The sequence below is a fragment of the Passer montanus genome, unplaced genomic scaffold, assembly GCF_014805655.1.
Source record: "Passer montanus isolate IOZ18808 unplaced genomic scaffold, ASM1480565v1 scaffold10, whole genome shotgun sequence".
Taxonomy (NCBI): domain Eukaryota; kingdom Metazoa; phylum Chordata; class Aves; order Passeriformes; family Passeridae; genus Passer; species Passer montanus.
This window is the reverse complement of record NW_024356505.1, coordinates 127,224-152,547: the sequence shown is the minus strand read 5'-3', so window position 1 is coordinate 152,547 and position 25,324 is coordinate 127,224. Positions and strand designations below refer to the sequence as shown.

Below are 25,324 nucleotides of genomic sequence, written 5' to 3'. Positions count from 1 at the left end.
TGCTGGATAGCACAGCAGTGCCTCCAGTGTGTTCCTGAAGCTATTCTGTTGCTTGTGGAGCTGCAAAGCGCCAAGTATGTCATCTCACAAAGGGGTGGTGGAGTCACTGTGTGCACAGCTCCTGGAAAAAAGCAGTGCAGCCTGCTCCAGCAGAAGTTGGGCTTCTGGGGTGAGGTAACCAGTACAAAAGATAGGAACTAAAATTGCATCTCTTCGCTCCCCAGCAAAGTATTTTTTAAAATTATTTTTCACTTCTTTTTTCCTTCTTTTTTTTCTTGCCTAAATAATCTTGCAATGAGCCCAGCTTCCTCTTTGATTTTGCGTGGAGATGAATCTTCTCATCTTTGCTGGCATTTCACAGCTGTTTGTTCACAGCTTTCTCCAAATATAAGAACAGAAACAGCCCTTCAAGCAGAGGATTGTTATCTTTTTGGTGTTCTTGAGCCCTATATTAAAAGCCCTGCGTATTTTTCTAATCAGGATTACAGAATTAATTTGCATGGTTTATCCTCTGGTATTTTTTTCTGATGGAGCAGAGTTTGTATCTCTTTTGTGAAAATTTTTATGCTTCATCGACCTTACTTTTAATGTTCTTCAGCTGTTTTTCAAGAATCTGTGGATTAAAAATGAAGTTTACAGAAAGAAAAGCCTTCACTTAGGTAATTTGAGTAACTAATCAAAGTGCCTTTATGCTCTGTAGTTTCATTAGGTATCTGCTGTGGCTGTGGAAAACATTTCTCATGTGGGTGAATGGTGCATTTATTCGTAGCCATTTATATTCAGTTGTATTTTGACTATAAATAATTTTTGTTTCAGTAGCATGAATGTAAAGTTCAATGAGCAGATGTTCCTGAGGGTGTGTTGATGTTGCTCTCTGCATTTGGAAGTTTATTTACATAAGGTTTCCGTATGAATTTTCATTCACTTCAGTAGGTAGGTAAGCAAAGGATAAATTTGTAGTAATAGCACAGCAGGAAACGAATGTCTTTCCAATTGAGAATTTATGAGTATCTATTGCTGTTGTTGTTTCTTAAGAAAAGCAGCAGGATGCATTCATTTTGAGGTACTGTCAGTGTGGATTTTTGTTCTTTTTGTGTGGCTTCTTTCAGAAATCTGAAATAACAATTAGACTGATGCATTGTAGCAAGTAGAAACAAATATGACAGGGACAGCCAATATATGTGTGTTCAGTGTAGCTGTAATAACGTGTTTTGATTCGTGTTTATTTGCGATTTGCTTTAGCATGTTGTGCCTGGGAGTCTCATAAATTTAGTAATGATGCAGTATTGATTAATTCTTATGATTTGCCTAGGAAGGTATCTGGTACCAGATGGCCAGGATATAAAATTCCTTTCCTTTGAAAAATACTGCAATATTGAAAATGTATTTTATTGCAAATTAAGATGGGGGAAAAAGGAAGGAAAACAAAAATTTTGCATTACATGAAATTTCTGGGTGAAAATACTTAAGGGGGAAAAATTGTTTCAGAGGTAATATTTTTTATTTGTATGATTTTTGTATCATGCATAAATTCCATGGATCATATACAAATGTCAGGAATGTATCCTGAAAAAAGCACTTTGAAGAGAACATGTGGAATGTTTCAGTTGTGCAGTATCTGAGTGTTCCAGCTTTTACAGAGGGATTTGGACTTGTTTCCATTCAGTTTGAAATATCCAGTGGTTACTTACTTAATTTTCATCTTGGTTGACAGGTAGTATTAATGACCTGTGCAAAGATCTGCGTTTTAATGAAAGGCTTAAGAGGGAAATACTTGGCAGTGTGGTGAGGAAGAAATTTCCAGGCATTGAATGAAACACCCAGAAGGGCTGAGAAAAGAAGGGGGAAAGTTCTCTCTTTCCATTCACACCTGTGGTGATGAGGACTACAGACTGGTTTTGGCCACTGCATGATCTACGGTGGCTGGCAGTAACATCTGGGGATTATTACACACCAAGCCAGCAGTGAAAGCCAGAGTCAGATGAAGAGAAGTGGGCTTTTTGTGCAGGTGGAGTTGGCAGTGTTATGGATATGACCATAAGGCTCCTTGTGAAGGACAGGCTTCATGGTTCTCTTATGTGGCAGAGTCATTTGCTGATCAATAACAAGGTGTTAACAAGGTGAGTTCCAGTGAGAGACACTTTAAACCTTATTTATGAAAGTGTCACCCCTGTAATTATAGGTTCAAAGAAGAGATGGATTGAAAATAGCCTTCACTTAGTTTGACCGGCTCTATCTAAAGAGTTGGCAATTTCTATGGCTCAAGTCTCAGCAAGGCTTTGAGGGATGAGTGACTCACAGCATTGTGTTGCCCAGATTCAGGATCAGGGTGGCATATCTGGTGCTCTCAGTGTGGGATGTCATCCACTGGGACTGCACTGTGCAGAGTCACATCCCCACAGTCATATTTGGTGTTCATGAAAGAGTGCTGCTGTGGTCTCAGATTATCTGTTCTGGTTCTGTATTTAAAGAACCATACAGACCACTTGGGTATTTTCTTACTCATCCCAGGGGGAGAAACAGTGGGAATGCTTAGATGGCTAGAAAACACGATCTGGGATGAAACAGGATTTGTTAGCCTTTAAAAAAAAATAGAAAAAAGGAAAAGAGCAAACATCTTAAACTGTCTTGTTTAAATAGAAACAAGGAATATTCGGCTTAAATATTAAGAAAACCTTTCAACATTAGGATAGGAAAACATCAGTGGATGGCTGGGGAGCTCTGTAGCATCAGCAGTCATTATGAACAGGCTGCCTGTATATCTGCTGGGAGTGATAGAGGTGTAGCTCATAATGTTTGGGGGCAAGGTGAACACCAATGTGATCCCATTTCTTTTATGGCCTAGGGCTCTGCCAGGGTGGCTTGAAAGCAGCAGTAACTTGTACTGCAAGCTCTCTGCAAGCTCCCCTGCAATGCAGCCTTTTGAACTTTACAGTTCACAAGTCAGCTCTGAATAAATAAATACCAGTTAACTGAGGCTCACTTTACAAGGCAAAAATGGGGAAAGAGCATTCACTAATGACTGTAAGACATGGCAAACATCCTTATAAGCAGGTTGTTATGGCAAACTTCTATTAGTTCATGCTGAGATAATGTCAGGAGCTATATTGGATGTGGCCTCTTACATATTTTACTGCTGGGAGATGCCTGAAGAGAGGTCTTTCCCCTTCTTAGGTCACTGTTTTAACTGTTGTTAGCTCTCCACAATCATGTTGTCACCCCTGGAGTTTATAGTCAGCCAAATTACAGTGAATCACTTGGGTTTGAAAACCCTCTTCTTTTTAAAAATTGCCTTTAATAACTGCTACGAAATCTGTATTTCACTTGGGTTGCCCTAAAACTAAACATGCTTTCTGTGAGCAGCAGGTCATGTTAATATGTCAAATGCACATTTATTTGTGAGCCAGGGAATGCTGACCTACAGCCTCACAGGGAAAATATAGGGCAAAATAGCTTAGTTAAATGCTGACAGCTTTTACTCTTGTGTTTGTTTTCCTACTGGAGGAAAGACTAGCACAAAGATTACAAATATCAATCAATGTTTCTCTTTTTTTTTATTTTATTTAATAAAACATGGTCTAAGTCTGTGATTTTCTGAAAAGAGGGGCACTGTGTCTTCTCCATTCTAGTTTTCAAAAAGGCTTTTAGAGGCACATGCTTTACTCCTGATTTTTACATACTGATTACTGTCCAATAATTGAATGATGTGTTTAAGGATCAGCAGTCTCATGGTTTATTTTAACATAGAGTAGATTAGATCACTCTACCACTGGGCATATGAGTCAAAAACCCATGGTACAGAGAAACGTCTGTGAATGGAGAAGGTGTTAGTGGATTTTGCATTCCACATATTTAAGATACTTCTGCTTTTTTAGTGAGTTTTGAAATGTTACTCAGTAGAGGGAAATGTGATTCTACACAAACTTTAACTCATTTTGAAACCAGCACATTACTTGCTGGTTTTCCTCAGCTGTTCTACAATGCCTGTATTTTCACTAAAGCTTTCTCCCAGTTTTGCATGCTGGTGTTACACGGCTTTGCTGCAGCATTGTGTGTCAGGGCATGTATGGGGCATCCTGAGAATTAGGAGGTAGATGTTGAAGTGAAGAAAGGCAAAGCATTCCTATATGGAAAGTAACTGCAGACTCTGATTGTCAGAGAGCTTTGAGAGGGCCAGAAGTATGCCTAGATTCAGGTGAAGTATAGCCAAATTTATGCAATATAAGTCCATCCATATGTGTCTTTAGAGGCTTTGGTTATTGTAATGTCAAGCATAGAATCCTGAACTGAGCAGGGCTGAGTGTGTGCTGAAGGCAGAGTCTCTGCTTACAGAAGCTTTCCTGTCATCTCTTCCATGTCATTTCCAATGGCCAGACACAGAGTACAAGGCTAGGTGAGCCTTTTATTTGAGCTACTATGACTCACCATCTTATTTTCATGAACCAGCTATCACTTACTGTGGCCTGCTTCATAACACAGCAAGTGATTCCTGCACTTTGGCACATGCTGCTGTGAGCAGTCCTTGTCATGTCCCTTTGGAAAGGCACTGAGACTTGGTTTAAAGGGCCAGGGTGGTAGAGGTTTTAATACTTCCCTTAATAACCAGCATTAGGTGAACTTGTTACAAGTTTTTGTCTTCTTTCCATTCATGAAGTATATATTGGTTTTCTGTGTAAAACCTATTCTGTTTCCCTCATCCAACTTCTTGAGTGCTGATTTCAAAGGTAAAGGAGACAGTAACCAATTTGAGAGTTGCACATACTGCTGTCTTTTGTAAACAAACAAATCTTTGTTTCCTCTCTGCTGACCTTAATTTGTTATTTCCTCTGTGTTGCTCCACATTGAAATTTAAAAACCCAAACTGGAGCAGTGAACTTCTCAATGGTTAGGAGGACGTGTATTTTTAGGAAATGCCCTATGTGGTACTGTCCTGGTGGTTGAGCTCTCTGGATAATTAACTGACTGTAGCCTGCAGGGCAGTTACTGGGCCATTTTCATGTCTGCTGCACAGGAAAGTCATGATTTCACTGCGAGAGACATGGGCAGTTGTTCTGTTCCCCTTGTGAGAAAGACAGATGATGTTTTCAGTGGGGTAGACAATTTTCATTCTGGGGTAGGTGCTTTGACCCAAGAGAGTCTCCCCTCTGCTGTTACTTGGATTTTGCTCACTGCACAGCAGTGAATTCATTGTGCCCTGATGTGACCTTTCCTGTGACCCACCTGCATGGCTCATTGTGCTGTACTTTAACCTGTCACAGTGTAATCTGTGTGCAGCCCTCTGCTGTGGATAATTGGAGGAAGAAATTTTCTGGAACAGCACTTCTTGAGAGATGGGTGACCTGAAGAATGCTACCAAGAAGAAAATAAATTAGATTTCAACTTAAGGCATGAGAAGGAAGTGTCACAAAGAGTTAACAATTGGTCTGCTGGAATAAATTATTAGGAACAGGAATTAATAGGAATGTTTTTCCTGTGTGAATAGCTGCCTTTCATAAGCAGGGGATAGATGCAAAACAATCAGGGTAAGTGCCCTCTTGAAATAACATGAGCTCGGCTAAAGTTCCTGTTCAGAACTTCAGGGTGCTGAACTTTCTCAATGTATGTGGGGTTTTAAGTCTGATTTTTAAAGAACTTAGCATTGGTAGGATATTCATGTGTGTAGTGGTTTTGTGTTATAGTGATTCATCCTGAAGGGAATGAAGGTGAACCTGGAAGTAGGTTTGATTTCACTGAAACTGAAAGGAACTGAAAACCTTTAATTCAACAATTTATAACGAGCAGTACATTACAAGCTCTAAAATATCAGCCCAAAGGAGAAAGCAAATATTGCTATTGGCAGAGAAAAAATAGTTCAGGTTGTTGAGTTTGAAGCAATTTTACTCCAAAACTAGTAAATTAGAAGTGACAGGTTAAATCTTAATTGTTTCTTGGGGCACCAGGTTGAGGCCACTTTGTGCTGGGAATTGGAAACAAAGGCCTTGAGCTTCATATTGCGTGTGAGTCAGTACAGGGAGAGAGCCCGTGGCAGGGGCTGTGACAGGCAGCGTGCTGTCACAGCTTAGTCTGTATTAGCTGGCGTTTCCCAAGCACTGATGCATAACATGGCACTGTTGCAGCCAGGGGGAGATGGATGTACAGCTCCACAGGAGGGGCCAAGGCTTCAAGGATGTCAGTCCTGCAGCAGCAGTCACCCATCTGTGGGGGAACATCAGGGTTAAAGGCAGGGATGTTTAACTGCAGCATGGCTCTTTCCCCAGCCCAGAAAATGGCTAAGCAAGTCTGCTCTGGGGAGTCATGTCCCCCTGGTGTCCCAGCTCTGACAGAGCTCCGTAGTCATTCTTCTCCTGGCTCCCACCCCTTCCATCACTTTGCTCCTGGATGGGCCTCCAGGCAGTTCAGTGAGCCCAGGGAATGTTTTCAAAGAGTGAAAACTAAACATTGATATTGCTTTTCTGCTGACAATTTGCATTTCTAATATTTCTTAAGTTTGATGGGTTGTGTTGTGCTTTGGAGCCTTCCCACAGAGCAGCAGTTCTGACCTGTGCATAGTCCTGTATTTCAGAGATGTGTTTGATTGGCCTTTTAAGTTTTCTTAATTTTAAAAAACTGTTGCATCCACAAAAGTAAAAAGGTCCAAGAACTTTAAAGCAGCTCCATTCCTGAGTGAAACTAATTACTTGCTGATTGCAGATCTCGAGTGACCTGAGGCTGGATGTTGTAGTAGGTCATGGGCACAGCTGGAGAAGCACAGGATGGCTTTTGAGGGACTAGAATAGTTTACGACCTGAGTGTCAGCACAAAACTATGGAACATATCTTAACACAGGTATGAAAAGCTAAAAAAGGAGGCTTCATTATCCAGTGAAAGTCAGTAGCAAGGAAAATCCAAGTGATTATATGTTCACCCTGACAAATGAAGTAAGTATTTGTAAGATTTCAGGAAGCACCTCCTGACTTAGAGAAACTAGACCACAGCTCAGTAAGTGACTAGTTCATCTTGGGGTTGGTGGGGGGAACTTCTCACAAAGTTCATGGGAAAATGAAAACATGGGAAAATGTTGTTATAAAGCACTTCTTCATAGTCTAGCTTGTATTATGAATAGAGATTAAGGTCATACATATTAAATTGGTACTACCTTTTAGAGAAAAGTACTTGCAGAAGCTTCATATTGCCTTTAGACCAAGTAAAACCTCTCAACTTTTTAGAAGAAAAAAAGAATTAAACTGGTAAATCAGTCACTAAGGAATCTCCTATGTTTTGAGTACTGTGTGCGTGATGTCTTTTATGTGATTGTCTTCTGATCATCACTAATAATGAGGAAGGTGGTTCATGTTCCCACTTCCCAGTATATAGCTGGTGTACTTTTTTTCCTGAAGGAAATGCTAGAACTTCACTATTTGGGTAAGAGGTGAGAAGTGTACTGGATAAAAACTATAAAGATTTTAATGGGCTTAACCCTTTCTTATGGTGCTGCTTGATTAAGACAAACACATTGTGGCGCTAAAAAAGAGACAGGAGCTTTATAGTACTTTTTCAAATTTTAATGTTAAATCAAAAGCATCTTTCTGGCTTTCACACTTTCTAATAAGACAGAATTTTAAAATCACAGTATTGTCCTCTGCCAAAAGCACTTCAAAATGCAACTCAAATCCATGGCAATATTATATAATGTAAATAATGTCCTTAGTGTTTAAGCTATTTATCAATAAAGACAGAACAGTCTTTGTTTCACAGAAAGAGCAAAAAGATGGCTTCAACCAGTCCTGCTTCTTTAAAATGCAGACAAATAATATCCTTTAAATGTGACTTTTTATTTCACAGAGAGAACTTGCACACTTTCTGTTAAAGCTAATAAGGGAAGTGTTTCGTTCCAACAATTTAATGCTAGCACTGTCATAGACTTTCATTATTCTGGACTCGTGGACCGCTTTTGCAGCAAACAGCTTTAAAATATAGGTCAGCATTAAAGGATTTTGAAATGAGGTGGAAATGCTCTTATTTCTCTTTTGAGTGAGTCCTTTATTTTAGTATCTATAAGATAAGTTCTCTCTTCTCCAAATCCTTTCTCTGTAGGAGGAATCAGCAGGGACATTGTGACTTATTTGAAAGTTAAGAGGCTGAAAAGCTTTAGAGGAGGCATTGTAATCTGTTATAAAACATGTTCAGGACCTAGGCATAGATTTGGAGTGTTGGTAGCTCTCCAGCTCATAGGAGAGAAGCATGAGATGATTAGATTACTCACAAAGTGTTAATCCTGCAGCAATGAGGAAATCTAAATAAATAAATAAATAAATAAATCCTTGTGTTTACACCAGATTAACTAGTACAAAGAGGCAAGCATCTCCTTTCACAGTTGCTTTGAGATGTATAATCTCTATCCTTTTGACTCTTCCGAAGTTCACATACAGAAAATGTTATCATTACTAATAAAAAACCAGGTTTAGTTGCAAAGCATTCTCACTTCCTCAAGCAACCAGTGCTGTTAGCTTTCTGCATTTATACAAAAAGTATTGATCAAACCCAGAAAAACATGGTGACACAGGGAAAAAGATGGGGAAGCAAGCTTGCAATGAATCACCTCTTTTGTTTTCCCAGGCTGCCATGTCAGCATTCATAACTGGCTATCCTAACTCACACAGAGCATTCAAAGATAGGTGACTCTCTCTTTTTTTTAAATCTTATCACTCTGTCTGAATATTAAGAACCTGGTCTATTTGGCTTCCAAGATTACTAGCATTTTGAGCTAGTGCAGCTGAAGTTACTTGCTAAACATGCTGAGGGAGTTAGTAAGGATCTTCAGAGCTCTAAAACAATGCATTTGAGGACTCCCAGTGCTGTGAGTCGCCTAGTGGTGATGGTGCTGCAATACTTTTTTGTGCACAGCTTGGAGAGCACTGCATTTACTGGGCAGAAGAGCATCCTTTCTGGTCAATAGCTCCTGCTAAGCCAGTTCAACCCAGTCATGCTGTTTTATACTTCATTATGATTATGATTCTCTGCTATAGACTGAAATCCTACCCTGTCAGGTTCTGTAGAAACTCAGTGGACAAAAGTGAATGAAATTCAGCAAGCAGAAGACAGTATTCCCATGCAATTTACACAAGAGCAATTGTTTCCTGCCCACAAAGGAGGCCGGTTCTCAAAACGCCAAGGAATTGCAGGTTTGGGAGGGAAATTTCCTTCTGTTCAGTTAAATCAGTGTGCCAGCAGCAAGGCTTTAGTCAGTGGGTCAGGTCTTGAACAGGCATCATAGCAGATCTCTTGGTGGCAACATTATAGGGATTCAGAAACCCTGTACTTCACAGACAGACCAAGGCACCCTTCCCATTGTTTGTGTTCTGCACACTTGTGTTTCATCAGAGTCATCTGTGTGCCACATGTTAAGATGTTTTAAAAAAAAAAAAAAAAAAAAAAGGATTTTTGCCCTTGTCACATGTTAGTGATATTTGTAGAATGGTGAATATTGGAACTAATCAGCCTCCTGGGAACCATAATTAGGCTTGGGATATTACTGTGCGAATAGATATTAAAGGGCTAATATTCTTACATTATCTGCAAACATCTCTCCTGCATCTACTTGCTGAGACAGAATGCAGAAAAAATAGACTTCTGTTCCACTATGAGCTTTTTCTTCAGTTGTCTTCCATAGAGTAGCTAATGAAACTTTAAGGGTTCACAGTTTGAATATGATAGGCTTCAGTGATTTTTATTTTTAATTTCTCACTGCTGTTTTTTGCTACTAAGCACTTTCTGGTGATGACAGACACCAGAAAGTGGACTATATCATGATATTCTGCTTTTCATGAAGTGGATGTTCATTTTTATCTTAAAAGTCTGAATCCAGACTGGAAACATTTAGTTGAACCCCCAGGCTCAGCATATTTGTTTGTTACTGAGAATCTCCTGAGGTTTGGTGGTGCTGATTAAGAACTACATTTCTAGTCTGTCAGTAGGTGACAAAACAAAAATTGTGCATTGTCACTTTCCTTGCACTTTACAAAGAAAAGTTCAGAGTCCCTGAAGGAAAATGTAAAGGTGACAGTGAGACTGTAATGTTATTTTGTTTTTCAACAGGGCCCTGGGTTTAAAAAATGGAGCTAAGTGATCTAAATATGTTGAAGTCTGGAAATGCTGAGAGTCTGGCCCTTCTAGTGGTGGCACAATTTCTTTACTGGTTCATATGTTGACACTGGGTACTGGCATTAGCCAGTTGTTCTCCTAAATCTGCTGTTAAGAATAAATCAGCTTTAATTTATAGGTGGAACCCTAGGATTCCTCCCAGTGACACTCTCAGAAGGAAATGTACAGGTCTGCATTGGGTCACCCTGCGGTCACCTGAGGCCATTTTTGCCTGGGAATGTGGCACAGGTTCTCTCCATGCACTGCAGGAGGAACAGGTGAAGCAAGTTGCCACATGCCACAATGGAAACAATACAGAGTTTGCCAGTATATCAGGTCTTTATAATGTGTCTGAGCTCTGGGGACAAGTCTGTTAAGATGAATTACTGTTGTCAGTGATGCTTTCTATGGAAAGTGAGTGAGCAAACTGCAGCTCATTCTGCTTTGAGGTCCTCTGTTAGGCTTTGTTTACTCTACTGTTTTCCCCAGATAAAAGCAGTGATGCATTTTTATATAAATGAGGGGGTTTGTGGCACATTTATGGGCTTGTGTTCTTACTTTATCTGTAAATGTGTGTAAATGAAGGCTATTTTTAAGCTCTGTGCTCCAAGGCTTGTTTGTATTTTTTAAGAGGTTGTAGCTGAGCAATATAATGTAAATGGGGGCACCACCTAGTCTGATAGTACCAAAACCAAATAAACCTTGAGTAATGTGAAAAAGATATTTACTTATGGCTTAACCATAAGTAAATGGGTTTTCTCCTTGCTGTAGTATACCAGACACTTGCAAAGTACAAACAATAAAGAAAGTATCCAGAAGTTAATAGGTTTGTGATCTGAGGCCTAAAATATTTTTCCCACTTTTATTTGTTGTACATTCATTCCAAATATGTAGTTTATTTTTCTGTTTTAGGCTCCTAAGGACCCAGTCTCTGGATTGGTACTATAATAATGTCAAAAGCCGCTTTAAGTGTTTCGGAAGTGCCAAGGTCCTAAAGAACTTGTACAAGAAGCATAGACTGGAGAGTGGACTTTGTTCTGATGCAATAGGTAAGAACAGCTGTGTTGATTTCTTATAAGATTTATTCTTATCTACTTTAACACAGAAGCTGAGACAACGGAAATTCTGAGATTATTTCAAGAGGGTTTTTTAAACACAATTTTCTTGTTTGCAAAAGAAATACCTCAGTGGAAAGAGAAAAGGATGAAATGTCTAGAGAGCTGTTTAAGAATTCAAATAATGTTTAATCTTAATTGTGTCATTGATGCAGAAGAACTGTCTATAAAGTAAATTGCAGTTTATGTTCTAGCTTGTGTCCCCAAATTTTTCACAGTTCTGAATAGTCAAAGAATAAGAAAATAATTTTGCGTTCAACATTTGACCATAGGTGTATTCCTGTAGTGTTTGAAGCAAAATTTGATTAACATGGAATACATTCAGTGTCCAAGTTGACCAAAACTGACATTTCCTTACTTAGAGCTTTACATACTTAAGGATCTGAAACTGGCCACATTTTATTTTTGTGTCGATATTTGTAAATAGATAAAAGATACTGATAAAGTATTGGCATCAACCTTTTAAGTGAAGACACAATTCACTCCTAACTATACTGTTCCAATGCTCCAACCATCACAGAAGAGTGATTAGAGTGAGAAAATAGGTTTGAAGCAGTGGAGCTTGGTGTCATACTGCTAACTTCAGCAAGTTACTTAGAACACAACTAGCTAAATATTTGACATTTATTGGATTTATTGGACCAGATAATTTATTCGTGTAATTCTTTTAAAATTTGTAAATAGACTGTAATTTTTCTATAGTCCTTCCTTTGTCTTTTTCTGAAAATATATAGGATGGCGTCTAGTCCTGAGTGGAAATTTTAGGTGTTTATCATGAAAATTGACATAAAAGCTTCTAGGGATGAGCAACCTATTTACTAAATTGTGATTTATTCGTCTTTTTCCTTTTTGGCTACAAAAATCATATTTCATGAGAAGTTTCCTTAAAAATTGAGAACAATATGTATGAGGAAAAGCAAATCTTGTTTCAGTTAAGGCAGAAGTGGGACAATGGAAGTAAAAATCCCTGTGGCCAGGGATGCTTCTGAACTTTTATATGATGTATTGCCTTTTTTGAACCATAGTCGCAGTGAATGGGTGCTTGAATGGAAGTGTGAATGATACAATGATGAGTTGCAGTGGCAGGTGCAGTCCAGGTGAGACCTTTCTAAGGAAGGCCTTTGAGTCTAAATGTCATTGCTAACTTTCTTCTGCTATCCCTGTGACTGTTAGGTAAACCTTTTGTTCCCTTTGAAGATAAATACTAGTATTGGTGTCTGGGTTTTGCTTTATTTATACAGCATTACCCTTTAAAATGTAGAATCTATTTCTACACCAAATGTCATCGTAAAGTCAAATTCCCTGTACTTAACTTTTGCCATGTAAGTTTTATGCCTGGTATCTTCTTTTTATCTTCTTTACTGTAGTAATAGTTTTTTCTATTCCAAATGAATGAGAAGTCTTTGATATGAAAGCAGTCATATTTTGTACATAAGCTGCTGCAGTCATGATTTATAGCAACAGCTAGCAAGAATTTTCCAGTTGTCCCTCGCTGCGTGCAGTGCCACCATATCTTAAGTGAATGTTCTAGTTTTGTACAGAAGCTGCTGCAGTCATGATTTATCCAACAGCAACAGCTAGCAAGAATTTTCCAGTTGTCCCTCACTGCATGCAGTGCCACCATATCTTAAGTGAATGTTCTAATCTAATAATGCCTTGGTTGTTAATGGGTACTTCTTATAGTAACACATGATTCTGTCCTCCTTTTTAGCCGAAGGAAGTTTGTATGAAGGAAGCTTTGAGAATGAAGGAAGCATTTGTGGCAGTGACTCTACCTTCTACCAACAGACAGAAGGTATGCTGCTAAAATCTCATTTGATTGAAAAGTAGTCCTTACACTTTGAATTATTGGACAAGTAGCTTAGTAGCTGGAAAGTTTTGTCCACAGATCCAACAATATTTTGGCTGAACCATTCAGCAAGACACTAAAAGTCTTTTGTGTACCATGCCAGGACATCTTGCTTCAGCATTATACTTACTACATGCTTATTCTAGTGTGATTTTCTTAATGTTCAGGTTTTGTTGCTTCCCTCCCATTTCCTTTCCTGTGCTCATTCTCTTTCTTACATTTTGTTGTTCCTGCTTGTAGGAGCTTCACAAATTTTCCTTCAGTTATTTCCTCCAAACTATTTTGCTGCAGTCTAAAATAAGCAACATAAAATATATCATGTTTTATTGTATCTAAGATTTACATTTAAGCAGAAACTTAGAGATTGCAACAAATTTCTCTGTCTTTTTTTATTTTACTGTGCATATTTATGGATTGAGGAAATAACATTTTCATGAACAATTTAAGATTTGAATATGTGTCCAGAATATGAGTCTGAATTTTGGAGCTCATTATGCAAAAGGTACATATATAAAGAACATGGTGGTTTTATCTTATTCTTCATCTAGGACACAGCATGATGGATACCCTTGCTGTGGCCTTACGTGTTGCAGAGGAAGCCGTGGAAGAAGCTATTTCTAAGGCAGAGACCTACAGTGACAGCCTGGTAACACTTTAAAAAAAAAAGTATTAATTTAAATAGGACAATCGTGTTTCTTTTAATTTTGGTAGTGGTACAAACCAAGTAGATATAAACAAGAACATGATGAAGTAGTGACTATCTCATGATATGCCTAAAGTGTTGGGCATGGGTTTTATGATCTGGTATCCAAGATTCACGTTGCATTTCAGAAGGTGATGTGCACTTTAAGTGCCTGTCATTTCTTCCCACAGTGCCAGTAGGGCATATTACCCACATCCCAATCTATAAATTTTCTGTGGGAAGGCTGTTTTTATGTGATTTTTGCAAATACAAATATCCATTTTCATGCAGGACAAGCAGAATGAAGCTTGTTACTTGCAGGAGCACAAGGAGGACCTCATAGAAGAGCTGGCCACAACCATTGTGCAGAAGGTATGGCATGCTTTTTCCCCTTATGTTTAATAGCCAAAACACAATGTTTTAGAGCTCAAACACTGCTAACAACAAAAAGAATGACACCAAAGTAGAAAGTAAAGTAAATTAACTACGACAGTGTAGACGTCATCAGCTATGTCTGAGAGAGATCAGTTTATAAGTAAAATCAATCCAATGCTTACCTGATGTCCTTCATGTTCAGAGCTGGGAGGTACCACTCCCTGAGGTGTGTGATGCCCTTTCTTGGAAGGGAATGTCCTTGCTTGATGGAATTTTACATCTGTATTTCACTTCCCCACAGGCACAAAGTTTCTAATGTCAAGAGCTATGGCTCTCCACCATATACATCACTTCCCAAAACATTTTGTTTCGTGTAAAGAAGTATGACTTCTGACCATACCCTCTACTGAACCTTGCATCTGCAATATGTTCAAAGAAAACAACATCAATCATTAACACAGAATTCTCTTAATGGTGCTGTGAGAGACACACTCAAAAATCACAGAACCCTTGGCATGTCTGAATTTTGTGGCCTTTTAAGTAAAGCTCATTCTTCTCCCTGCATAGCTCATGGTTGTTAGAATGAAAGTAGAGGGCTAGAGGGAAAAATACCCCTTTAGTTTGTCTGGACAGTTCAGAGTAAGTCAAGATGAGCGTGAACAGAGCACTGTTAAGGTCCTGTGATCAGTAAAGTAACCACTCTGCTAAGTTAGTCTCCTTCCCTGTGAAGCTAGGTGCCACATCTTTATATAGGCTGTGGCATTTAACAGTGTATGGATCACACACCAGAAGAGGAACATGCTCTTTATAAGGCTATCAAGAAAAGCCAGAAGAGAAGCAGCTCACTGGAAAATAAACTGCCTTCTTTTTTATGGGTGACATTAGACTACCAAGTAAGTCTGTTTATCAGGTGTTTCATAGTCCAGAGCCTCTTTCAGCCAAGCTTGAATTGCTACTGTTTTGTTCAAGAGCTGCCTAACAAGATTTTTTATGCCATAGAATAATGTTCTGTAGATATCTTACATTTCAGTTGTGGAAATGAAGTGTAGCAGGATATAATCTGTCAGTGTAGGGAGACACAAGCTCTCTCTGTCTTAAGATGGTGTCGATTTTCAAAAATAAAAATAGTGTCTAGAGACCTTAGACCTCTTCGTTTTCACTAGAATGTGTCTGCATGTCATGGGAGCCTTTGAAATTCACCTCATATCTAGTATCTTATGTTTCTTGGCAAAAAGTCTTGTCTGAGAAAATACTTGACATTAGATGCTGCTAAAGTGTTACTGTAGCAACAGGTTTCTATGTTTATGTAATTCACCTCTGGTATTCCTACAGGCACTGTTATATATTGCATCGCTGCTTATGTGCTTGCAAGCAGTAGGACTTCAGATGAGAAGTAATTGCATGAGCTGAGCTAGGGCAAAGGGAAAGTCAAATGTTTTTCCTGGGGAGCTAGCTTTAAGATGAGGTTCATTTAGATCTTCCCCTTATGGCTCAGACAGTATTTCCCCAGCAGCATTTTTCTGTCCCCTCCCATTCCATTTCTCCCCTACCCTGCAGATAATAAAGAAGCAGAAGAGCAAACCCGAGCAGGCCGAGGCCGACGTGGAATGGCCGCCGTCGCGGAGCAGCGGCCTGGCGTCCGGCGCTGTCTCGGACCAGAGCATGCTGACGTTCCCTGGGAGCCGCAGGGGCTCCTACACCTTGTGGGTGAGTGCACTGCACAGCTATCCATGCTTTCTGCTGCACAAAGCCAGAAGATTGCAGTCTTGGACTGCAATGGAATGGTTACATAGAGACTTGCAGAGAACAAGCATTAATTCTGTGTCTGGACAAGCTGTCACTCAGTTGCACACTCTCCTAACATCCCATGGGCCATGGAGGTAGATCACAGACATTGTGTTGTTTTGGTGACTGTGCTGGGGAGGACTAAGTTTGTGATATGAGCAGTCTCACTGCTTGATTTGAATGCTAACAGGACTCAATGCTTCAGTGTTTATTCCTCAAAACAGTTTTTCTGCTCACTTAACTTTTATGTAAGTCTTCGCCGAGTGTTGTGTTTTCTTTTGTATAAAGTTTAAAGTTAGGTTTCTGTAATGTTTCTTTTTCTCCTTTGCCATCTTACAGAAAACAGCCACCACCAGCAGCAAAAAAGGAAACTCAGCTGCAGAGCACCATTTATGTCTTACACTAAAGAGTGTTTCCTCCTTCCACTTATTTCTCAGCACAATGTCTTTATCTCTTGCTATAAAGCTGAAGAAAATCTGACAAGCTGCATTAGTAACAGTTTTTAAAGAGCAGCAAGTAAAAAACAGTGAAAATAAGCTGTAGGCTTGGACAAGCACTTTGACAATCAGAGAGGGAAGACAGTGACAGATGACTTAGTTTCAGTGCATTTTGACACTGTGGTTTAACCTGCTGCTCCCAAGTGTCCTGCTGCTGTTCCAGTAACCACCTCACCCCCACTAAGCAGAGCAACCAGAACTGAACGTGGGCCATGTCCTAGTTCCCAGCTAAGTTTGCTCACTTACCCTCCCAGTGAGAACAGATTTATGCCAGAATATTGACTGTGGGCCAGAGTTGCTGAGATACAGACTTGCATATTTGCAAAATGAAAGAGTACTGCCTGTAATGTCCCACTGTTAATAAGTGATCAGAAGTTAGGCTGAGCATGATTTAAATGCTTTGCTCTGTCACTCCTGGGCAAGTTGTTTGTGGAATATAACAGCCAGGAAAGAGAGTGTTAATTTTGTGTCTGACTCAAATAAGTTTTCTTTCTTAAGGACAGGACTCAGAGAAATAGGCTGTTCACATCCTCAGTCATTATACCAGAAGCCTGTTCTGCATTTGGAAAGTTAACTTTGAACTCAACACATTTTGAAATTCTCTTCTGAAGTAACAATTTCCTCCTGATTTTTTGCCAGAGGGAGGCTTATTGGTTTGAGTAATAGTAGTCTTTGTGAAAAACACTGGAGAAGCAGAAATGTCACTTTGAGGTACAAACAACTTCAAAACCTCTGTAGCCATCAGTCAGTACTAGAGATCCAGATGTGTACAGTGTTTTATAAGGACACTCTACCTCTTTGTACTCAGTCTTTTGCCACATTTTTCACCATTTGTTCTGTCTTCCCAGAGTGTTTTAAGGAACGCGAATGAATTTGGCCATCTGCTGTGACTTGTTTCATTTCTCCCATAAATTTAGTTTCTGCCTTTTGCTTTGCTAGTGTTTTGTTATCTTATTCTTTTCTTCTTTGAAGTGTGTATATGTTTATTTTTGCTCTTCTCTGAATAGAGGAGATTTTTATTAGTATGACCAGACACCCTTCTAAAGGAAGAATAGCTCCTGTCATTCCCATAGCTGAGATAGTTGCACTTCTGTTAGGCTGTTAGAGACCACAATTAAAGTCACTGGAAAGTCTACTGAAAGGCAATTTGTGTAGAGTGAATGTAGAGCACTTACAGCCTGCTTGATTCTCATCAACAGTGCTGAAACAACTCAAATTCCTTTTCTGAGCTTGCTTTCCATTGCACTTTGTTTTCATTTAAGACAAATGGGAAGCATGCATCTGTCAGTAGATTTGCAGGACTAAACCACATCACTTTCTCTTCTGTATAATTGTGTGACAAAGTTATCTTTTCTGACAAATAAATTGAATTTTTTTTTTTCTTTCCATAACAAAACCTAGCTTCTACAGAAGCAGGCAGAGAGTAACAGGAACTCTTGAGTACAAGTCTGTAACAGCAAATCTTCTTGGATTCCACTACAATAAGTGAAGTTTTCTTAGTTCCTAATTGATGACATTAAGCTGACAAAAAACCCCAAACTCTTGATTTCTGTATGTGCATCCTAATGTTGATCTGTATGTGATGGCTTAGTTTAGGCAGGGATCTGCCTGTAATGATAAAAACCCTTTAATATTAGTACACACCACAGCTAACAAGGGGTCTGCTGCAACAGATTTATTAGCACAGGTGTTCTAGTGTAACCAAGATTTTTGTGGACAGACACAGTGGCCACCACAATCCAAAGGGAAGGAGGTAGAAAAACAAGTTTTCTTTTTTTTTTTTTTTCTATCAAAGCTATCCAAGGAAACTATTACTGTGTCAGAGTTAGGTACATGAACCTGTTTCCCAATAAAGGTTATTTAACTAGAACTTCCTCTGTTCAAGTATTTCTTTGGTATACAGGCTAGCAAATTAGCAAAGGCAGGACAGATTAAATCAAAAGAAAGAAGAAACATTCTTAACAGAAAGACAGGCGTGCAGGGGAAAGGGAGGTAAGGAGAGCAAATCTTAAGGCAGTCAGAATTTCATAATTTAACCTGTTCAAGTATTTCTTTGGTGTACAGGCTAGCAAATTAGGAGGACAGATTAAATCAAAGGAAAGAAGAAGCATTATTAACAGAAAGACAGGCGTGCAGGGGAAAGGGAGGTAAGGATAGCAAATCTTAAGGCAGTCAGAATTTCATAATTTAAAACTGAAAATTTGTCTTAGAGGAATTTTTTTTGTCTTCTGTGCAGAAGATAATACATGTGCTTTTGCTAGCGCAATGAAACTAATAATATAAAATACAGGACAATTACATGCTGAAACAGTGGCCTTTAGAAACCCATGTTTCTTGTTACATTGCTTTTTATTACCAAAGTCACTTCTTACAGAGTCAGGGATGCTGTAATAAACCCAGATATCACCTTGTGGTTTCACCTGCTAAGCAATTTTCTTTTTGTCACAACTGTTTGTGTATAGCTCATCCATAGCAGCCAGAAACTTCCAGTGGTCTCTGGAAGCCCTGCTCATCCAAAACCACTTGCTTTGAAAAAGTGATTAAATAAGTTAAAGTGCCTCACTTCCCCCTTCCAAATCATAGTATTGATTGTTTAACTGCAGTAGTATGGTGTGCTAGTAGCTATAGACAGTCTCTTCTCCTTTTTTTTCCGCTCTTAGAATTCTTTGAGAAACTTCACCCAGGCTAAAAATAGTGAAACAGGACTGAATATTTTATTTCCTCATCTCATAAAAAGAGATGGATGGCACCATCTGTTTCTCATTACCAGTAAGCAAAGGCTGTGCAGTGTTGGGATAGGAGGAGTGCAGAGCAATGGGTGGATGCTTCTCTGTTCTCTCAGTCCAGTTCGCCTGCCATACATCACTGCCAGCCAGGGAGCAAAGGACCAGTTAGCAAATTGTATCCTATTTAAACATTGATGGAGTGAAGGCACCCTAGTGTGTTTAAAGTGCTGTATTAGTGGTCTTTATTTTACAGCATAAAGATTGCATATATAAACAGAAGCTCATCCATAATTTATAGTATATAAAACAGCTAGGGATATAGGGAAAAGGAGGATTTCATTAGATACACATTATGATGCATCTCAGGGGAAGCAGAAATATACTGGTTAAGCTAATTTTAAGGTCCACAGTGTACTGCAAGTTGTTTATATTTCCTCTTTTTTTTTTTTTCCTCCATTCGATTTGTTTCAAAGAAAAGGAAGGTTCCACAAGTTTGAGGTTTAGCACTGCTTTGGAAATCCCTGGAGGTTTTGAAGGTGCTCTGTACCTTTTAAGGTTTGTCTCAAACAGAAGTGCTTGAAGGACACCTTTTTGAGGAGGAACCCTGTTTAGCAGTCGTGCAGCCCAGTGGGAGAGCGATTTCAGATCAGTGAGGCATAGCACTGTAGGTACCAGCTGACAGCAGTTCCTGCCTGTCAATGACTGCATCAGAAACATCATATTTCTATCTAATAAATAAATGTGTCATGTCAGAGGGAAGATGGAGCTTTTAACTTTTATGTAGGAGCTGGCATCAGAAGGTTGCATGGTGTGTGTTGCTGGGACCTGCTTCCAGTGAGGCAGGTGTGCATTTGTCCAGAAGCCCATCAGCTGGATCCCAATGGGTTATTTGCTGTATTGTTTCATTTGAAAGAAGCCAACTGCAGTACCATCTTCTTTGCACAGAATGGGAAAGAACAGTGCATTTTGAGATGGAAAAGCTTTTGGTGTTCTGAAAATAATGTGTCTTTTTCATTAATATTTATTATTTGAAGATGCAACTTTTTCTAAATACTTTCCCGGTTACAGATAATACTGGCATCTGCTGACTCCACAGGTAGCACTGTAACATTGTAATCTCACTGCAAAAACAATCTGGATTTCAGATTAAGAGGGCTCTGTCCATAATAATCTGGTTGATTTCCCTCCTTCCAGTGCTGCAGAAGGATAGGATACAACTAGTCTGTGATTCTGACTCAGCAACTAGTGCCAGATTTTAAGGCTCACGTCACTAAATAATCAGTGCAAGGCTAAACACTAGGATTGTCCTTTTAAAGTTGTTTGTGTAGCTTAAGTTTTTAATTCTTTTTGAGATGTATCTCTAGCATAAGATTACTGATTTTTGGTTTCACAGTACTATCTATGCACTTGACAACTTCCAAGACAGTTTTGGATGCTAGGTATGTGATCGAGACCTACATTCAGCTGTATTGTGCTTACTGTCAGCCAACCAAGATAGGTTTTAAGGCATGAAGGGAATAGGAGAAAGGACAGAGAAGGGTGGTAATTGTATAATGTAATTTTCCACATAATTAAGCTCATATGTTGTTCTTTCAGCTTTATTTTGTTTTAAAGATGCTATTGTAATACATTCCTGGGTTTTGCAGAATTTGCAGGTCTAACTTAAAACCTGTGATGCTCGGAGCTGGGCTGCCTGACAAACCTTACTTTATTTTTAGATTAAATCAGGGTGTATATTGCCAGAGGAAGAAGTAAATAAACACAGAACACTTAAGGCTTTGTCTGGTGTTTGAGTAGGACATACAGTGATTCTCTCTGATGAGCGAGTGCTGTGCTGAGAGCAGCTTTGTAAATGAGGGTCAGAACAGGACATGAAAGGTTGCGCCAGAAACTGAGACACATAGAGATGGATAAAAAAAGAATAATGTGTTTAATGAAGAGTATTCACTTGAAAAAAGGTGTGTTTATGTGTAAGGCTGCAGTTAGACCTGAAACATGGGTGCCAACTCACCTCCTCCCCCTACCCTCTTATATACAAGCACTCTTCCAGAGAGGTGTGCTAGTAGCAAAGCAAAATCATCCTGTCCTACACCAGAACCAGGGATCTGGCTTTTGCTGTTCCTCTTTCTCTTCTGCAAGTAAAATGGCAATCCTTCACCACAGGATAGTAACTGAGCTCTCAGACAGGGAAGTGTCTTCCCTGTTTGTTCTTAGTATCACTTGTTTAGGTTTTTTCAGGACATAACATATAGCATTCAAAGTGAGGGAGGAGGGAAAAAGAATGGGCTCTGGGTGAACATGTGAGGAGCAGTAATGGCTAAATGCATAAGCGTACCTTGTAAAGGTATTGCATGGATTACTGTTGCATTGGTATATCAGCGTCTGTTCCACAAACTTCTATAGACCTGCTCACATACATTCATTACATCGATCAAACTATGGTATTTTATGCTCCTAGCACTTCCCTAAATTGTTAACCTCAGAAGTACAATAAAGGGATGTTTATACTCATATTCTGAGATCAATATGAAATATCCATTATTATTAGCTTTCCTTGCAAACAAAGCAGTAGCACTTTCACATGTGGGGCCAGCTTTTTTTTTTTCCTTTTTTTTACACTATAGGTGGTAATGGTGTAGAGCTACTGGCATGCCCACCAGCAGTGGGTTTGTTGAGGAATAACCTCTTGTCTCACTCCCTTACAACTCTCCTCTCCATCTCGTTAATCAAGGTCAGCTAATCCAAACTGAACCAAAATAAATGTGCACCCAAATATGGCTCTACATATTACTGCACAGCTGTGCATTCATCCTGCTGACAGACCCATTCCTGATAAGTTAATCATTATTTTTGTAGTCTTTTGAAGGAAACACTGCTTTTAAGGTAATCAGATGTCTAAGAGGCCAGTAGAAGGATGGAAACAATCAATTGCAGCCAGGATATGTCTGTCACTAGTGAACAAAAAGCCAGCTTGGCAGACCCTTGAAGGACATATGTTCTAAGGTTTTTGCAGGAGAGGGACCAGTCATCTTTGCTTTCTCCCAGCCTGCTGTTCAAGGGTTTGCCCTGATGGCTGGGATATCCACAAGGGGCTGTTAGGAGGGAATTTTCTTTCAATTGACTGTGAAAATCTATTCATCTGCCTGTTCTTGCCCTTTTTTAGAAGGTTGTGAACAGATCCTTTGCCACATACAAGATTAACTAAGGAACAGATGCTCTAAACCCTTGGTATTTCACTCCCACTGCTAGATGTCTGGACTGCATACATTTGAGCAGAGCAAAAATCACTTCCAGGATAAATAGGCTGTGGCAGAGTGGCATCATTTGCAAGCTCCTACTGTCTCCTTCCTGGTGTGGGAGTTTTCTTACCAAAGGATGCATAAGCTGTTAATGCTTAGGGATTGCTACTGTATTTGCTACCAGACCTACTGGTTCTGTCTGTGCATTGATTATATTCACAGAGCACAGCTGAGAAGGGGATTTGCTGCACTACTGGCAGGCATAACTGCAGAATTTGCAAGGGAGGAGAGGGGATCAATAAGGTTGCATTTAAGTCATCTGGGTTTATGTGTCAGTTCTAAGTTGATTGCCTGAATAAACAAGGTAGTCCTCAAAGCCCAATTTAGCAGCTGCCACTCAGGTCAGAGCTTGCCCAGCACAGGATTCAGGGTCTGCCCAAATCCAGAGGTACCTGCCCTCAGCATGAGTGTTGAGGTCCCTTTGCCTGCAAGAGCTCCTGCTGTGGGGACCCTGCAGCTGCCCTATGGCACCCAGGGTTCCCAGTCCCTCCTGGACCTGGGAGAGTCCTTGATCTATTCCAAATAATTGCAGAATAAATTACTCTTTCACTATTTATACCAGACTGAAGCATAATGCAAGGGTGGAAGCAGGGTGAAATAGGAGGGAAGTGGAGGCAAAACATGCATGATCCAGTTGTAAAGTCCCATCAGATACTTTTGGGACGTATTTTGAATTACCATTTTGGATTTTCTTTAGGAGAAAGAGGAACTCTTTTTCATCTTTTGGTGAAAACCCAAACTTTTTCATCTCTTATTGCGAAATCTTCATGTTGTCTTTCTAAACAATATGCATAGATACAAGGCAAGGTAAAGAATGTTCAAGGTAAAGAATCTGTAGATTATCAACATTAGACTCAATATTCTTTATAACGGTTTATAAAGTTGTTCTTGCTTTTGGTTATTTGTTTTGCTTTTATTTATTCAGTGTTCAGAAGAGTGAGCTTGTAAATTGTTACTGATAGACAATGGAATATTTGTATTTATTAAGTAATGGAAGGTGGGATGACTTTTTATTCACTCCTTCCTTCTTTAATCTTCAGAAACCACTTCGTCTTTTTCAAAAAAATTTTTATTGAAGGCCATCAATTAATAATATGATTCCTTTTAGCTCTCCTTCAGTGAAAAATGAAGGCTGAGTTCTCTCTATCCAGATATTAAAAAATGTACAACAGAAATCCATGAAGAGGGATTAAAAAAAAAAACAGGACAGTAATGTGTCTTTAATTGAAACAAACACATCACAGAAGGTGCTACTAGGCAGGATTTGGGGGGAACTCATCTAACTCAAGTGTCTAGAAATGCATGTCAGTACCCCAGTTGTATTTCGTGAGCTGTGCTGCACTGCCCAGCCCTCCAGCATGCAGCACCTGCCTCTGTGGGGTGTGTGCAGAGCACAGCAAATGATCAGATGATCTGCGGGGCTGCAGTGCCATCTGCTGATGCACCAATTTGCTGCAGAAACCAGCAGTGTCCGACTGCAAACGTACAGGGCAGCCTTGTCATTTATAACACATAAACACACCTAAAATAGCACTTGGCGGATGGGTTGGGGTTTTTGTTTGCTGAGGAAGCAGAACTTCTAGGTAGGAAATACACCAAGTATCTTTAGCACCTTTCTTGACATCTCACGTCTTTATAAACCAAAACCAAAGTTCCAACATTCCTGCCTTCTTTTGAAAATTATAGCTAGACTCCTGTATATTTTTTTGATACTTTGGGTTCTGCTGCCCTGAGACCTTGATGCAGTCCAAGCATGTAGGCAGTTGATAAAGCTTGAGGGACATGGTTCCTTCATTTGGTCAGTAAAAATCAGTTGGTCCAAAGCAAACCAATCCAAGAGCCTGTCAGGGTAGCCAGCCTTACCTCCAGTACCTCTGTGCATCCATTCACAGGGAAACCACAGGGAGCATCAGCCCTCAGGCAGGCTTCTCAAGCCTGTTCTCTTATTTTCAGTGTTTTGCTACCCATACAAATGTCCCCAAGGGAAAGACATCCCCTGTGGCTCTACAGATGAGCTGTTACCTCTGTGAAGAAGAGAGGCACTGATGCAGCACAGTAATGTGTGCTTCTGCTGCCTGCACAGGTCAGTGCAGCAGTGAAGTCAGCCCACAGGGAAGGAGGACGTTGCCCATGCTGCAGCTCTAGGGCTGGGGAGTTAGTGGTGCTGGCTGAGTTTAAGTTGATGTGTAAGTGTGCCAGCCAGGATGAGGGCTTTTGCTGTGTTGCCTCACTCCAAATAACTAACTTTCTAGTTTGCTCTTGATTTGCAAAAACAACAAAAGGAGGTCTTGAGGTTATTTGCATTTCAGATAGAGTCATGAGTTGGGCTGCTAATTGATTGGAGATAAACTTGTACACAAACATTTACTTTTGTGCTCTGAAAAATGCAGTCAGTTTAGATTGGTTTGTTCTCATGCCAGGATGTGCCTCTGTCCTGTTCCTACACCAAGCTTGGCTACTGACACTCCTTTTAGTGTCATTATCAGTGCTACCAGTGATTTGAACTGCTCAGAGATGAATGTTTATGCTTTCTTTCCACTCCTGCTTCTCTGAGTAAAACACAAGTCTATTATCTCTCCCTCCAGCCATACCTAAAACGAAATTTCAGAACAAGAAATAACCTAATCCTTTACTTTAATAAATTCTTCTGAATTGGAGCTTATTAGAACATTGATACTTCTTGATCATTTCAGTCTCTCCAGATGCAAGAACTACAGAAACCTGCAAATGTAGTCGTGAAGAGTGCAAGTTCAACAGCGTTTTCCTTTTTCAGGGCCTAAATGTAGGGCTGCAGCCAAGCTATTTTATCATGCCATTACTTTTCTCTCTTTGAGCCTTCTGTGACATTGAACCATCCTCAGTGAGAAGAGGTAGTAC

The 25,324-nt window shown here is 39.6% G+C and overlaps 1 protein-coding gene across 6 annotated transcripts in view; it reads left to right on the top strand.

Moving 5' to 3' along the window:
- The window catches only part of LOC120503149 (myosin VIIA and Rab interacting protein), a 208,808-nt gene that overhangs the window by 143,255 nt on the left and 40,229 nt on the right, over positions 1-25,324 (top strand). For all 6 annotated transcript variants that reach the window (XM_039711375.1, XM_039711357.1, XM_039711349.1 and 3 more), the window contains exons 4-8: positions 11,032-11,168; positions 12,946-13,029; positions 13,632-13,729; positions 14,057-14,137; positions 15,698-15,847. In XM_039711375.1, coding sequence (XP_039567309.1) covers positions 11,032-11,168; positions 12,946-13,029; positions 13,632-13,729; positions 14,057-14,137; positions 15,698-15,847 — 550 coding nt within the window. The remainder of the gene's footprint in view (positions 1-11,031; positions 11,169-12,945; positions 13,030-13,631; positions 13,730-14,056; positions 14,138-15,697; positions 15,848-25,324) is intronic.